This window comes from Myotis nattereri, assembly GCF_964212035.1.
Source record: "Myotis nattereri genome assembly, chromosome: 5".
In the NCBI taxonomy this organism is placed as follows: domain Eukaryota; kingdom Metazoa; phylum Chordata; class Mammalia; order Chiroptera; family Vespertilionidae; genus Myotis; species Myotis nattereri.
This window is the reverse complement of record NC_138080.1, coordinates 29,140,663-29,153,971: the sequence shown is the minus strand read 5'-3', so window position 1 is coordinate 29,153,971 and position 13,309 is coordinate 29,140,663. Positions and strand designations below refer to the sequence as shown.

General features: G+C 54.7%; 1 protein-coding gene across 3 annotated transcripts in view; it reads left to right on the top strand.

Moving 5' to 3' along the window:
• Positions 1–13,309, top strand: part of KDM4B (lysine demethylase 4B) — a 254,493-nt gene that overhangs the window by 41,466 nt on the left and 199,718 nt on the right. For all 3 annotated transcript variants that reach the window (XR_013995997.1, XM_081091513.1, XM_081091512.1), the window contains exons 4-6: positions 2,188–2,363; positions 3,446–3,560; positions 6,083–6,276. Coding sequence is in view for 2 of the 3 variants with exons in the window: in XM_081091513.1 (XP_080947639.1) it covers positions 2,188–2,363; positions 3,446–3,560; positions 6,083–6,276 (485 nt within the window). In the remaining variant the exon portion in view is untranslated. The remainder of the gene's footprint in view (positions 1–2,187; positions 2,364–3,445; positions 3,561–6,082; positions 6,277–13,309) is intronic.

Below are 13,309 nucleotides of genomic sequence, written 5' to 3'. Positions count from 1 at the left end.
CTTAGTTCATTTTGCCCCAGACTGGGACTAGGATGGACTTCTAATAGAACTGAAGTGGGTCTGGAGCCTGTGAAGGCTCATGGCACTTTCCTGAAAGAGGTTTGGGTTTTCTGTCAAATGGAGACATCAGTAACATAACTAAAAAGCAGCTCAGGGTCATGGATCCTTCCTCACAGAAGAACGTCTTGGATCCTGGAGGCATAGCCCCTTTTATTTCTTTCTTTTGTTTTCCAGTCTTGAATGTTTTAGTTTAGCACCCGAATCTTCAGATTTCTCACCAGAAATCTAAGAAAACCTTCTGCTGGCAGGCTGACCGCAGCCAGTACCCTGTTGTCACATGGCCTCGCACCAGAAACAGGCGGGTATTCTAGGTGCCTGTTGCGTCGAGGCCGCAGTTGACAGAGCAAGAGAGAAGACGTCCCCAGAAAGAGCCTTCACCGAAAGGTTGTGTCCTCGTCCTCATTAAACTCTTATTAGGGTCCCAGCCGTGGCACTGCTGATATCTGGGTCGGGTATCTGTGGAGGGCCATCCTGGCCACTGCAGGGGGTGCTGAGCACCTACCCGATGCCAAGAGCACCCACAATCATGACAACCTCAGATGTCCCTAGACATCACTCACTGTCGCCTCGGGGCAGGGTTGCTCCAGGGAGACCCACTGACTTCCTCTGTTGTTATTTGAATTTTATAAATAAACTGTGTGTGCTGATAGGGGATGCAGCACCTTTCTGTTGTTAACTGGCAACTGGAGAATAAGTGCCAAGCAAAACATTTCTTTCACTGGTGTCATAGGTGGGATTGTGGAGTCCTTGGGGGTGGTAAAGGGATTTCATCCCTTTTGGAAGCTGTCGGCAAACTTGGGCATCAGCGCGGTGTTCTTCCCTCATTGGCCCCGAGTAGGGTGAGGGTTCAGCCTCTTTAGAGTCCATGGCTGATGCTCTGAAAACAGGTTGGGTTAGCCCCGCCAGCATGGCTCAGTGGTTGAGCGTTGACCTCTGAACCAGGAGGTCACCATTTCCCAGTCAGAGCATATGCCCGAGTTGCGGGCTTGGTCCCGGTTAGGCTTGCAGGAGGCAGCAGATCAATGATTCTCTCTCATCATTGATGTTTCTATCTCTCTCCCCTTCTCCCTTCCTCTCTGAAATCAATAAAAATATTAAAAAAACAACAAAATAGGTTGAATTAGTTCCTTTTCCCAAAGCTGTTAGGTGGCCTGCTGGGCACCCTGAAAGGGGCCGTGAGGCTTGCAAACAACCACCCAGGACTGGAGGCACTAGTCCCATTTCGCCCTGTGGGGCCCAGAAGGGTGCCTAATGCTCAGGAGGCCCTTGGTCCAGCCCAGGGGTCGCCCCTGACCAGGAAGGTGAAGGGGCCAAGAGTGGATTTCTGAGTCCAAGCAAGCCCGGCACAGTGCCCCTGACACTAAGGCCTTCGTGCTGCTCCTAGTGTCCCCTTGTGGAGAAAGGCAGGGAGGGCCGGGGCAGGAGAGCTGCCATCAGCTCACAGTCAAGGCCTGGTGGTTGGTTGCCATTGGATTTGCTCCCATGAAATAGCTGTGCCTTTTCTCAAAGGCAACCTTCTGAGGTCTCCTCCCACTTAGAATTGTCACCCTTCCCTCTGCCTCTGGGCTTCTTACCCAGCCCTTCTTTATTTTATATCCTTAGTACTTACAACTGGTTACCTTCCCACAGTTTCCTTAACTCTGTGGGTGGCCCCCTGAAACCTGGCTCTGAGGTGGAGCCACACCTTAAAGGTATTTATCATCTGCCCTCTTCGTGGAATGTAAGGCCCTCGTGGCTCTTTGTTTTCCCATGTTTGCTCTCCCCAGCATCTAGAACCGTAATTACTCCCTAGTAGGTGTTAATGAAGGGGATTCCTAGAACATGTGTCTGGCATAGCCTTGCTCCTTTCCAAAGCTAGAGGGCAAAATGGCCCTGCCCTCCAGTGATAAAGGTTTTAAAAGGACTTCAAATGCAGCTGGTGGTGTCCATGTTTCTGGCACCAGATCACTTGGGTGCTTGATAAAGGCACAGATGGTTCCTGGTGCCCCTGTGGGGCAGTCCCAGGTGTGCTTCCCAGGTAGTGGCTGCTGGTCTCCCAGGAGTGGGCAGTGGGTCTCTGATCGTTCCCCTGTCCTGAGTGGATGTGCCTGTCTGGAGGCATCGCTGACTTCCTCCTTGGTCTCGCAGATCATTCCCCCGAAGGAGTGGAAGCCACGGCAGACGTATGATGACATCGATGACGTGGTCATCCCAGCCCCCATCCAGCAGGTGGTGACGGGCCAGTCAGGCCTCTTCACACAGTACAACATCCAGAAGAAGGCCATGACGGTCGGGGAGTACCGCCGCCTGGCCAACAGCGAGAAGTATGCAGCCGGGACCCTGGCCGGTGCAGGGCAGAACCCTGAAACCTTAGCTCCGAGGTGGAGCCACACCTTAAAGGCCTCTACCCCCCTGATCTGCAAAGCCCAGTCCACTGCGGGCTTTGGGGTGCAGAGATTGTAGGGCACACGCAGCCCCCTACAAAGCGCATGCCATCTGCTCTGGGTCAACTGGGTGGATCTCAACATCTCGTGCTCAGAGACCCCCCCTGTTCAAAGAGGGCAAAATCCAGACCCTCACCAACCCATGGCCACCTGTCCACCTCACCCTACCTTCAGTAGCCACTACTGAGGGCTGCACCTGTTCCCTGTCCCTGGAGTGCATCCTTTATACCCTTCCATAATGTCTCAGTTCTGATGGCGCCTCCTCAGAGAGGGGCTCTCTAACATGCATTCCTGCATGCTGCTTCCTTCAACATGGTGCACACATGGGCACACTCATGCACATTCTGTGTGCTCATGGGTGCACTCGTGGGCATTCCCAGTGCATACACGGTGCACTCACAAGCATACCACTGCTGTTTTCTCCTTCCTGTTCTCTGTTACTCCCAGATTCCTGGCTTTCTAAAATTGTTTGTGCATTTCCAGCAGTACCTTTGCTCTCCAACATAAGTGTACTGTGAAGGCAGGGTGTTGTCTGCCCACTCATGCAATGGCCCTAGCGCTCAGGACAGCGCCTGGCCCGTAATCAGTGCTCTTAGTATGTGCTGAGAAGCGGGATGATGAGAACCGCCAGAGCCCGTGCCCATCCACCTGCTCCAGCTGCCCCTGGTGTGCGTTGTGACTTGGATACCACAGGCCCAGCTAGCTGATGAGGTGGGATAAGTGGGCATTATTCCAGGCAGGGCCACCTGCCCATCCTATGCACACACCCTGGAATAAATGCTGTCCCAGTAGCAATGAGACCACATTTGCGTTTTCTGGGGCTGTGCCCTGTGGTGGGGACAGTGGGTGATCTGGGCAGAGCCTCTCCCTCGGTGTGTCCAGTAGATGCCCTGGGGCTGGTTCAGCTGTGAGATCAGGCGCATGCTCTGAGACCCCTTTTTTGGTTGCCTGTTTGCTCACAGATACTGCACTCCTCGGCATCAAGACTTCGACGACCTGGAACGCAAATACTGGAAGAACCTCACCTTCGTCTCTCCCATTTATGGCGCCGACATCAGCGGCTCCTTGTACGATGATGTAAGTTCTGGATACCAAGAGGTTCTTGGGAAAATGAGGGACTCGGTTTCCATGGTGGAGGTGAAGGAATGTGAATGGAACTGGAATTGAAAATGGAAGTTAAAATGACACAAACTTAGCTGGGCTTTCTGTTTGGGCTCCAGTTACAACTACGTGCCTGGTCTTAGAATGAATGAAGAAGGGATCCCGTGGTTTTCTGACTTGCAAAATCTTTCCTACTGAGTTGCAGTGTTTGATGGCTCTGATCTTACACCCTCAGAATCCTGGGAGCCCCAGGTTCTCAGCTGGCCAAGCTGCCATGGGTTCACTTATTTCTGGTCCCTGTGCTGGGCTGGGGGGCTTTGGGGACACCCAGGCAACAGAGAGGGGCCTGTCCTTGGCCTGTCCAAGGACTTAGACCAGGTGCTGGTGACTGTGACCAGAGGCCCAGAGAGGTGCTGGTGTTAAGCAGAGGGAGGTTGAGTGGGGCCCTTTTTTTAGGGGATAGTTTATTAATATTTATTAACCCTGGTTAATTTCAGAGTTACTGAGCCTAGCTCTTTCCTGGGGGTGTTCTCTATGGGGTACCCTGGGCTAAAATATGGCCTTTTCCAGTCCCTAGGTGGTCCTCTTGGTTTCCATATGTGCCTCTCACTCCACGTTGTCACTCTGAAGGTCATTTCTTACCAGGATAGTCTCTTCCATTCACTCAGCCCATGTTTACCATGAGAGCAGCTGATGGGCGCCACCTGAGTCCTGGTCTTGGGTGGGACTAGAGTTGGGTGGGAATAGCATCTCCTCCTGGGAAGAGTGGGGACCCTCGTGGATGCTCAGAGAGGAGCCTGTTAGAACAGGCGAGGCTTGTAACTCCCAAAAGGTATTGGAAAAATCAGGACTACTGCGTGGGTCCCCACATGAATTGTTGGCCAGCATTTCTTTTTGCCCAGAGTGGTTGCGCCATGTTGCATTCCACCAGCAATAAGTGAGAGTACCTATTGCTCCACATCCTCGTCAGCATTTAGTGGTGTCAGTGTCCGAATTTTGGCCATTCTGATAGGTGTGTAATCGTAGCTCATTGTGGTTTTAATTTGCATTTCCCTGGTGACATATGATATGGAGCATCTTTTCATGTGCTTATTTGTCATCAGTGTATCTTACTTGGTGAGGTTCAGGTCTTTGACTAATTTTTTAAGTGGATTGTTTATTTTCTTATTGAGTTTCAAGAGTTCTTTTGCAAATATTTTCTCCTAGTCTGGGGCTTGTCTTCTCATTCTCTTGAAGACTCTGCATTGTTTTCAAATAATTCAAAAATTAAAAAAAAATTAGAGCCTTGTCTAGGGAGAGCCTCTGGGTTTGCTCTTCTGTGCTGCCTGCAGTTGGTCGTAGTGATGGCCCCGTGAAGGACCCTGCTGCCCAGTGAGGCTTGGCGGGGCCAATGCTTAGATCGTGAGCAACGCCTGCCTTAGGTTCCTGAAGAGGCTTTGGGGCCCTGTGTTCCCCGTGCCTGACCTAGTGCAACAGTCTCCTTTTACAGACGTGGAAACGTAGGCTCAAGCAGAGAAATGACTTGCCCTGGCCACACGATGAGTTATTGCCTGGCTTAGACTAGATCCCAGGTCCCCCGCCTGTGGCCGCATTGTGGATGTGTGGGCTGGATAGTGAGGTGAATTGGACAAGGCTTAGGGAAGCGACCTCTTTTTGATGTGCCCTGACCTTGGGAAGCTTCTATTCAAGGCGACCTTGGGCTTTTCTTTCTTATACTGAGGGGTCTGGTCAGTCTCCCTCCCGCCCCCCATGTTCTGGGCTTCTGCCAGGACTCACCTTATAAAAATCAGCTACTAATCTCACCAAATCAAGGGCCTGTAATGTGGACAGGAGTGGGTGGTACAGGGTGGATTGGGGCAGAAAGAAGGCTGATGTTCACTCACATCTCAACAGGCTTGAAGGGTTCTCTAGGGAAAGGAAGTTGATTAAAGCATATTTTGTGAACTCTTATGACAGGATGCGGTTTGCTTGCTTGTGGCATTAGGAATAGATGAGACTGGTAGGTGAGGATTCCAGCCTTGTTTGCTTGGTTCTGAGAACCATCTCCATCTCCTCCATGCGGAGGTCAGAAGGGCTCTCTGGCACCTTCGCTGGTCTAGTCCCACTTGGCAGTTGTCTACCTCCTTCTGTGTCATTGACTTTGAGGCACACTAGTTACTCATGACCAAACTGAGGTCTGTACTGCTGAGATTAACACATACCTCAATGTGGAGTCTAGAGAAAGCTCTCCCCAACTGCATAGCACAGGGCAGTCAGTCGGCACCTGCAGGGTATGAGCAGCCCAGGATGGGTTTTGGATATTGGGGTGGGCGAGCCTCTGAAGTGGGCAGGCAGGTTTGGAGCTGACAACAGGGTTCTTGGGCCCTCATGCGGGTCACACTGTAGCAGGCGGCTCAGAGGGAAGGACACTTCCTGTCCTCCCACTAGTGTCTGGGGCTGGTGGGGCCTGGGTACCCAGGGATGGCTGGCCCACTGACAGTGTTCCTGCTGCCCCACAGGACGTGGCCCAGTGGAACATCGGGAACCTTCGGACCATCCTGGACATGGTGGAACGTGAGTGCGGCACCATCATTGAGGGTGTCAACACCCCCTACCTGTACTTCGGCATGTGGAAGACCACCTTCGCCTGGCACACGGAGGACATGGACCTGTACAGCATCAACTACCTGCACTTTGGGGAGCCCAAGTCATGGTGAGTGTCCAGCCAGCGGCCTGACTTGCTCCACAGGGCAGAAGGTCTCCGCTGCCAGCAGGGCAAAGGGCGGGGGAGGGCAGGTGGATAGGCTCCTCCGGGTCAGGCAGGCATGGGTGCCTTCTGTGTGGCTCCCTGTGGCCAGGGCTATTAGGGAGAGTGGGCCACGGTTGGAGCTCTGGTAGCTCAAGATCTTCTGGCTCTGTCTGCTCCCACTGGCTTCATGACAGCCTCAGTTTACTCATTAGTTTGGGGATGAGGTATACGTGCCCCTCAGAAATGAGCTTCCAGATTTGTGGAGTTTGGCGTTTGGGCCTAGAGAGCTTCCCACTGAGCAGCGGCTGGTTCTGAGCTCCCTCAGCACCTCCCCAGGCCGACTCAGGTGCGTGGCTGTGTACTGGGGCTCTCCTGGGGCTACAGGCCTGGGGACAGGGTAGCCCTGAGCACTGAGCCTCCCTCGCCTTCCTCTTGGCCTTCGGTTTGAGGGGTGAGGTTCCCAGTAGGCCCCTGCTGCCTGGGGTCCCCACTAGTTTGCAGGTGCTGAGCAGGGGTGGGTGAGCTGTCCCGAAGGCCACTCTGTGAGTGCTGGGCTCTGCAGGCTGGGGCATATCTGCAGTGTGCTCTGTGTTCTGGAATCTCTGAGCTAACACTTACCTCACATCCAGCTTCTGCTGGCAGGCCCGGAGGCAGCTGCCTTCTGTTTGTTCACGGCTGTTTCCAGCGGAGACTCCTTAGCTGGGGCTTTGCATCTCCCTGCCCCTGTTGTCACAATAATCAGCGAAGCTCAGAGGGATGGTAGGGGAAGCCCAGGAGCAGATTGTGGCACTCCAGACCTCAAACAAGCTGGCTCGGGGCAGTGGGGGCGGGGGCAGGGGGACACAGGCAGCTGGGGACACAGGCAGCAGACCCTGGCCAAGGCACCCCTTACCTTGACTGAGCCTCTACCCATAGGCACCTCAACTCCTTTAAGTTGCTTGGACCTCCTGGGGCCCTTTGCTGAGTGGGGCAGGATCAGGAGTTCTGAGCAGAGGACTCAGGAGCCAGCAGGAGATTTTGGGTGGGAAACCAGGCCCCCCTCTTCTTCCTTTGGCTGTATGACCATGCTCTCCTCACCTCTCATGTGAACAAAGCCGTTTCCTCTCAGGCAGGCAGAGCAAGATGGAGAAGCATTGGACACGGACGTGGTGGGGGCATTTGTAGGAGTGTCCCAGGGCTACTGTGACAAATCACCACAAGCCTTAGCACACACACATTTATTCTGTCATGTTCTGTCAGGAGTCTCACAGGTGTGGGCTGGGCTTTTTCTTTTGGAGGCTCTGTGGGAAAACCCGGCCTTTCCAGCTTCTAGAGGAGCCGTATTCCTGGTTTGTGGCCCTTTCTTCCATCTTCACAGCCAATAGCGCAGCCTCTTCCACCTCTGACTCTGACCCTCCTGCCTCCCTCTTATAAGGACCCTGTGATGACCCTGGTCCCTCCTCCCCATGCCCCCAGGGGTATCCAGGGTCCTTAATCTATCTGAAAAGTGTCTTTTGCCATATGAGGTGCCATGTCCACAGGTCCCAGGACTAGGACTGGGATGTCTTTGGGGCCATTATCCTGCCAGCCCTGGGCCTCTGGCCTTTGAACTGTGCTACTCTGCGTGTGTGGGAGATCCTGTTACCGTTCCAGGGCTTGTTTTCAGCCCACTTCTCTCCTTGGGTGTTGTGCGTTGGCTTTGCATTAGCCCTTGGTCATCAAAGCCTCCAGGCTCAGCGATATTTACCTTTTAGGGGTGAATTTGGAAGAGATTGGTGAGTCGGTGATGCCCTTTTCATAAGACCTGAATCTCACACCCACCAGTGTGATTCTGAGCACTCGGGCAGAAATGCTTCCTGGTCAGTGGCACTGTCCCATTGCTGTCCAGGAGGTCCCAGTGGCTGTGTAGCCACCCTGTCCCCTCCTCTCTCCATGGCAAGGCTAGGCTGTGACTCCACAGAGGCCCCAGCTCAGGCCTGGAGGAGAGGGGGCCACGCTCTGCCCCAAGTCCACACCTGCAGGCAGGAGGGCGGGGCCTGGGAGTGCAGCTTGTGGTGTGAGTGGACCTGCCCCTCACCTGGGGGCTCTGCCTGCCGCCTCTCAGCAGTCAGCATGCTGTCCGTGGGCCGTGCAGGCTGAGTGCCCACGAGCAGCCCTCTGACTCCCTGTGCAGATCCACAGGCTGTGTTGCATGTTTGTGTGTACGCCTGAGTGTCTGAGTGTGTACATGTGTGCTTGTATGTATGTGAATATATGTATACGTATGTGTGAGTATATGTGTATGTGTGTTTCTGTATATGTGTGTGTTTCTATAGTTGAAGTGTTTTTGTGTACGTATATGTATGTGAGTGTGGTGTGTGTGTGTGTGTGTGTGTGTGCTGGGCCTGCTCAATGGCCTGGATCCGTGGTCGGCAAACCGCGGCTCGCGAGCCACGTGCGGCTCTTTGGTATTCAATTGATAAATGAATAAAGAGCAGAGCCACACTCAAGGGGCCAAAGAGCCGCATGTGCCTCGTGAGCCGCGGTTTGCCGAGCCGCAGTTTGCTGACCACTGGCCTGGATGATACTTCATGGTGTTGGCCAGTGACTTGGCCACGTATCTGAGTGACTGTCCTCTGTCCTCCCTGTCCCAGTTCGGTTGGGTGCAGCTCCCCTCAGGGCCACTAGATGGCACCCCTGCCCTTCCCCCATGGACCGTTATCTCCCAGCATGGAGGTGGAAATTTCCTAGGTTCTTTTTGTCCTTTTTAGGCTCCACCTTTTTAGAACCCACTGGGCAATGATCATCCCAGGGCCCCTTGGGAGCCACAGTAGGAGGAGAGCAAGGAGGGGGCAGGGGGATGGGCGGTAGGAACACTGCCTCTGATCTGCTCAGCTCCGCGAGCATGCTCCGATTTTAAGGGCATCTGGCTGGCAGAGGGACCTTAAGGGAAGAAAACCCACCTTTTCCTTAGAGAGAGAGGGGAAGAAGCAAGCCAGTGCTGAGTCCCAGCACGTGGTGGCTAAGCTCTCATAGATGTGACCCTGGGGCAAAAGTGTGTTCTGGGGTCACGAGGCTCTGCAGCAAGCAGTGAGGATGCCGAGGAAAGCTGCTGGTCTCGGAGGTTGGTGCAAGAAGTGGTGTAGGGAGCCTGGCAAGGAGGCTGGCTGGTAGTGAGAGGGTGGGGGCCACAGAAAAGAGGCTGGGATGGATGGTAGTGGGAAGGTGGTGGGACTGGCTTTGAGGGAGGTGAAGTGTGAGAAAACGCAATAGAAAGTCCGCGAGAGCTGTCCATGAGAGGGGACCCCGGGAATGTGAGGGCACAGCAGCCCCCTCCCTGGGGGATGCAGCAGGGCAGACACCTGGCTCTGCATCTTGCCTCCTGTCACCAGCACTCGGTGCTCTCTGGCTGCAGCCCCTGAGGACAGCCCCTGCTTTGCATGCTGTACGCCTGGTTTGCTTGGGGTGGCCCTTGTGTCTACCCATCACCTCACGTACACCCTTCTCCATAACCAGATTCCCGAGAGCAATGGGGAAGCCATCAGCAGGGCTGGCATTGGACACATTAGTGCGTCTCTGACAGAAAGAATGTTCCAGAAGGCGCTTTGACCGTGGTCTTGGTTTCTGGTCCAGAAGGGGGGTGGGATTGCACTTGGAGGTCTCTCACACTGACCGAGTGTGGCCAGTGGGAAGGGACTTCTCAAAGTGTGGCCATGTAGGGTCCCAGCTCCCTGCTCCATGCCTGGTCAGCTCAGCCTGGTCGTCGTGCTGGGCGCCCTTCCAGCTCTCGCTCCTCAGGATCGGGGTGGGGATGTTGGCATCAGTGTCTCCCCACCAGACCATGGACCCGGTGAGGGCGGGGCCCTCGGTCTTCCTTTTGTACCCAGCTCCAAGCAGGGGCCTGGCATAGAGAGGGGCCTGGTAACTGTCAGGAGACCTGGGTACTTGGACCACAGTAACCCCTCCGCCTCTCAGAGCCCCAGTGCGCTGAGGTTTCCATCGTGTGGAGCCAGTGCCACCCTGTGGGAGCCGGCCCTCCTGGCCTTGCTCTGTCACGGGGCCAACATGGACACTAGCCTGGGGGGCCAGGTGAGGTGCTCTCTTGCCCCTGGGCTGGGGGCTCAGGGAGCCACTTGGCAACTCCCTGGGAGGATGATGCCTTGCTCCCACCCCTCCCCAGAGAGGAGACATTCTCTGGCAGATTGTACTCACACGTCTGTCTCCCTAATATATGTACTGCTCTGCTTGCGTCTACAGTAGCTTAATTGCAACCATTTCAGATTATTTCCGTAGCACTTTTTTTAAAGTGTCGACATCCTCAGGTTTATTTCATTTTATGAAGCCTTTCTGGTGTGTTGCTACTTCGGTAGTGTGATTTGTGTGTCAAAGTGACGTGAACAGCCTGGTGTCGATAAAAGCATGAAATTTGCTTTGAAAGGCTGGCAGTACGTGGTGCTCTCAGGCAGCAAGGCTAAGAATATCTGAAGCATTTGAGTGCTTCAGAATTCCTTTTGAGATGGGGATTGAAAATAGACCGGTACTTATACTCACACGAGGACCATTCTTGCCACTGCTTGACCTTCCTGCTACCCTGCTGCCCTGTCCATTGTTGAGGCCAGGAGGGTGGGTAGGCATGGGTATCAGGAGGAGGCAGGGCTGGCCCTGCAGGACAGTGCCTAGGGGGTGGGCAGCCCAGGGCTTAGTGTCCAGAGATTGTGCCCTATAGAACCTGCTGTCCTGGACCAGACTCGTTCTGTGAAGCCCATGGGTGGTGGTGGTGGTTTAGCCAGAGATGATATCTCCACAGCCTGTCCCAGGACCACTCTACCTGAGGGCTGCCCCTGGGCCATCTGCCACCTGATTTGGCCCCTGTGGGTCTCAGGCCAGGACAGCTACCAAGCCCATCATTGGAAACTTCAGCTCCGTGTGTGATACACCCACCTCGTGTTGTTTCACACAGTTTCTCAGATGCAGCAATAACAGTGTTTCTAGCAGTATTGCCACATGCAGCACCTGCCACCTCCTGTCCTCCCTGCTGCTTCCAAGTGTCCCCAGGAAAGAGATCTGGGCTTGGAATTGGAGAGCAATGGGCTCTGGTCAGCCCTTGTCTTCCTGGGCACTTCGGGACCATCTGGAGTGTGCTGTGCACCCTGAAGAGGAGAGCAGAGTGCCTGCCACCCTGTGCAGGGTAGCCTGGCACACATTACTGCCAATGTAGGGAGTCAGTCCCCCTGGCCCTGCCTCCCAGGGTGGGGAAGGTGCCTTGTGGTGTGTCCTGTGTGCCTGCATGCCGGGCAGTGGCTGGCTACGGCTTCGGCAGGGCAGGCTTGGGAGATGACAGCCTTCGAGGGTGAGGCCGGCTAGGGCGCGGGGCTCAGTTGCAGGAGCCAAGGACCACAGTGAAGAGCAGAGATGGTGGCTTCTACCGTGCTGGGCAAGGCAGATGAGCTGCAGGAGCCTGGTGCTCTGGGCGGCCGAGAGCCGCACTTCGGGCACCAGGGCCTCTCATGGGCTGCTGGACTGTGACGGCTGGGATGCAGGCAGAGCTGTACAGTTGTGGTTTTCCTTTCCATGTTTTAAAATATATTTCTTTATTGATTTCAGAGAGGAAGGGAGAAGGAGAGAGAGATAGAAACACCAATGATGAGAGAGAATCATTGATTGGCTGCCTCCTGCAGGCCCCACACTGGGGATCGAGCCCGCAACCCAGGCATGTGCCCTTGGCCTGAACCGAACCTGGGACCTTTCAGTCCGCAGGCCGATGCCCTATCCACTGGGCAAAGCCGGCTAGGGCCTTTCCATGTTTTAAATGCTGTGAGTGGGGGAAAGCCCCTCCTGGGTGACTGAGGCCAGAGCAGATGTGCTTTACCTGAGGGAACATCAACACATTCTAGCAGGGTCACGTACAACCCCCGCGGCCCCCATCCCTCTTTGTCCCCCTAAACTCCCTCTGGTTCTGCTTGTACTTGGAGGAGGTGGAGATGCCTATTTCCCTCTGGGAGGGGGTGTGCCCCGGTGGAGGATGAGGATGCTCTCCTGCCTCTGGGGATTGGCCCTCAGGGCTGTGACCTTGGCCTTGAGGCCCCAGACTCTGCAGCATCCCATGAGTTCTGTCTCTGGCTTCCCAGCCCCTCCATCCTTCCCACTTTGATTTATCTGGGATACAGTCTTCCAAGTCTCTGGTATCAGTGTCCCTGTGAGGGAAGGGGGGAGAGACAGGGGACACGGGAGAGAGTCTGATTGCACTCCCATGAGGGGCATGGAGCCCTCACTAGCTCTGGATGGTCCTGAGGTGCGCTGAATGGATCCTTCTGTGCAGGGTTAGTGGAAGGAATGCTGGTGAGAGCCTGGGAGTCTGGGGGATTGTCTGAGAGCTCTGCCCCTTCGCTGACCTTTCAGAAGCCTGATTGAGGCTCCCAGTGGATTGGAGAAATTTTCCCTTTGATTCAGCTATACCTAGAGTTTTTCTTTGGCATTTTGCTCAGGGGAATTTCATAGGAGAGGGATTGGGAAGCCTTTGCTGCCAAAAATTCCCAGCAGGCACAGCCATCTCTGCTTGTGCTCAGTACTCTGGAGGTGTGCATGTGCACGTGCATGTATGTGCATCTGTGTACATACACCTGTGCATGTATGTACATGTGCATTGCATGCATGTGTGCACTGCACCTTTGTGTGCATAGCTGTCCTGTGTGCATTGAGGTGGTGTGTGCACATGTGCTGTGTGTGCATGCCTGCGTGTGTATGCATTTATGCATTCAAGGACATGTACTCCCTGCCATGGGGCACAAGGAGGAAGTATGCACACACTGGCTGACTCCCATGTGACCTGCTGTCTGACTGCAGCCTGGGCATTGATGGGTGTGTTGCCCAGACAGAGCAAGGTTCTTTTGGGGGAAGGGGGTGCTGCTGGGCTGCTCTCTTGCCCCTTGACCTGGCCCCTGGGGACCTCTCTGCAGGTCCTGGGGACCTCTCTGCAGGTCCACCTGAGGCAGCATCAATCCTTTTCCCAGCTGCACCTCCTGCAGCATTGAATAATCCC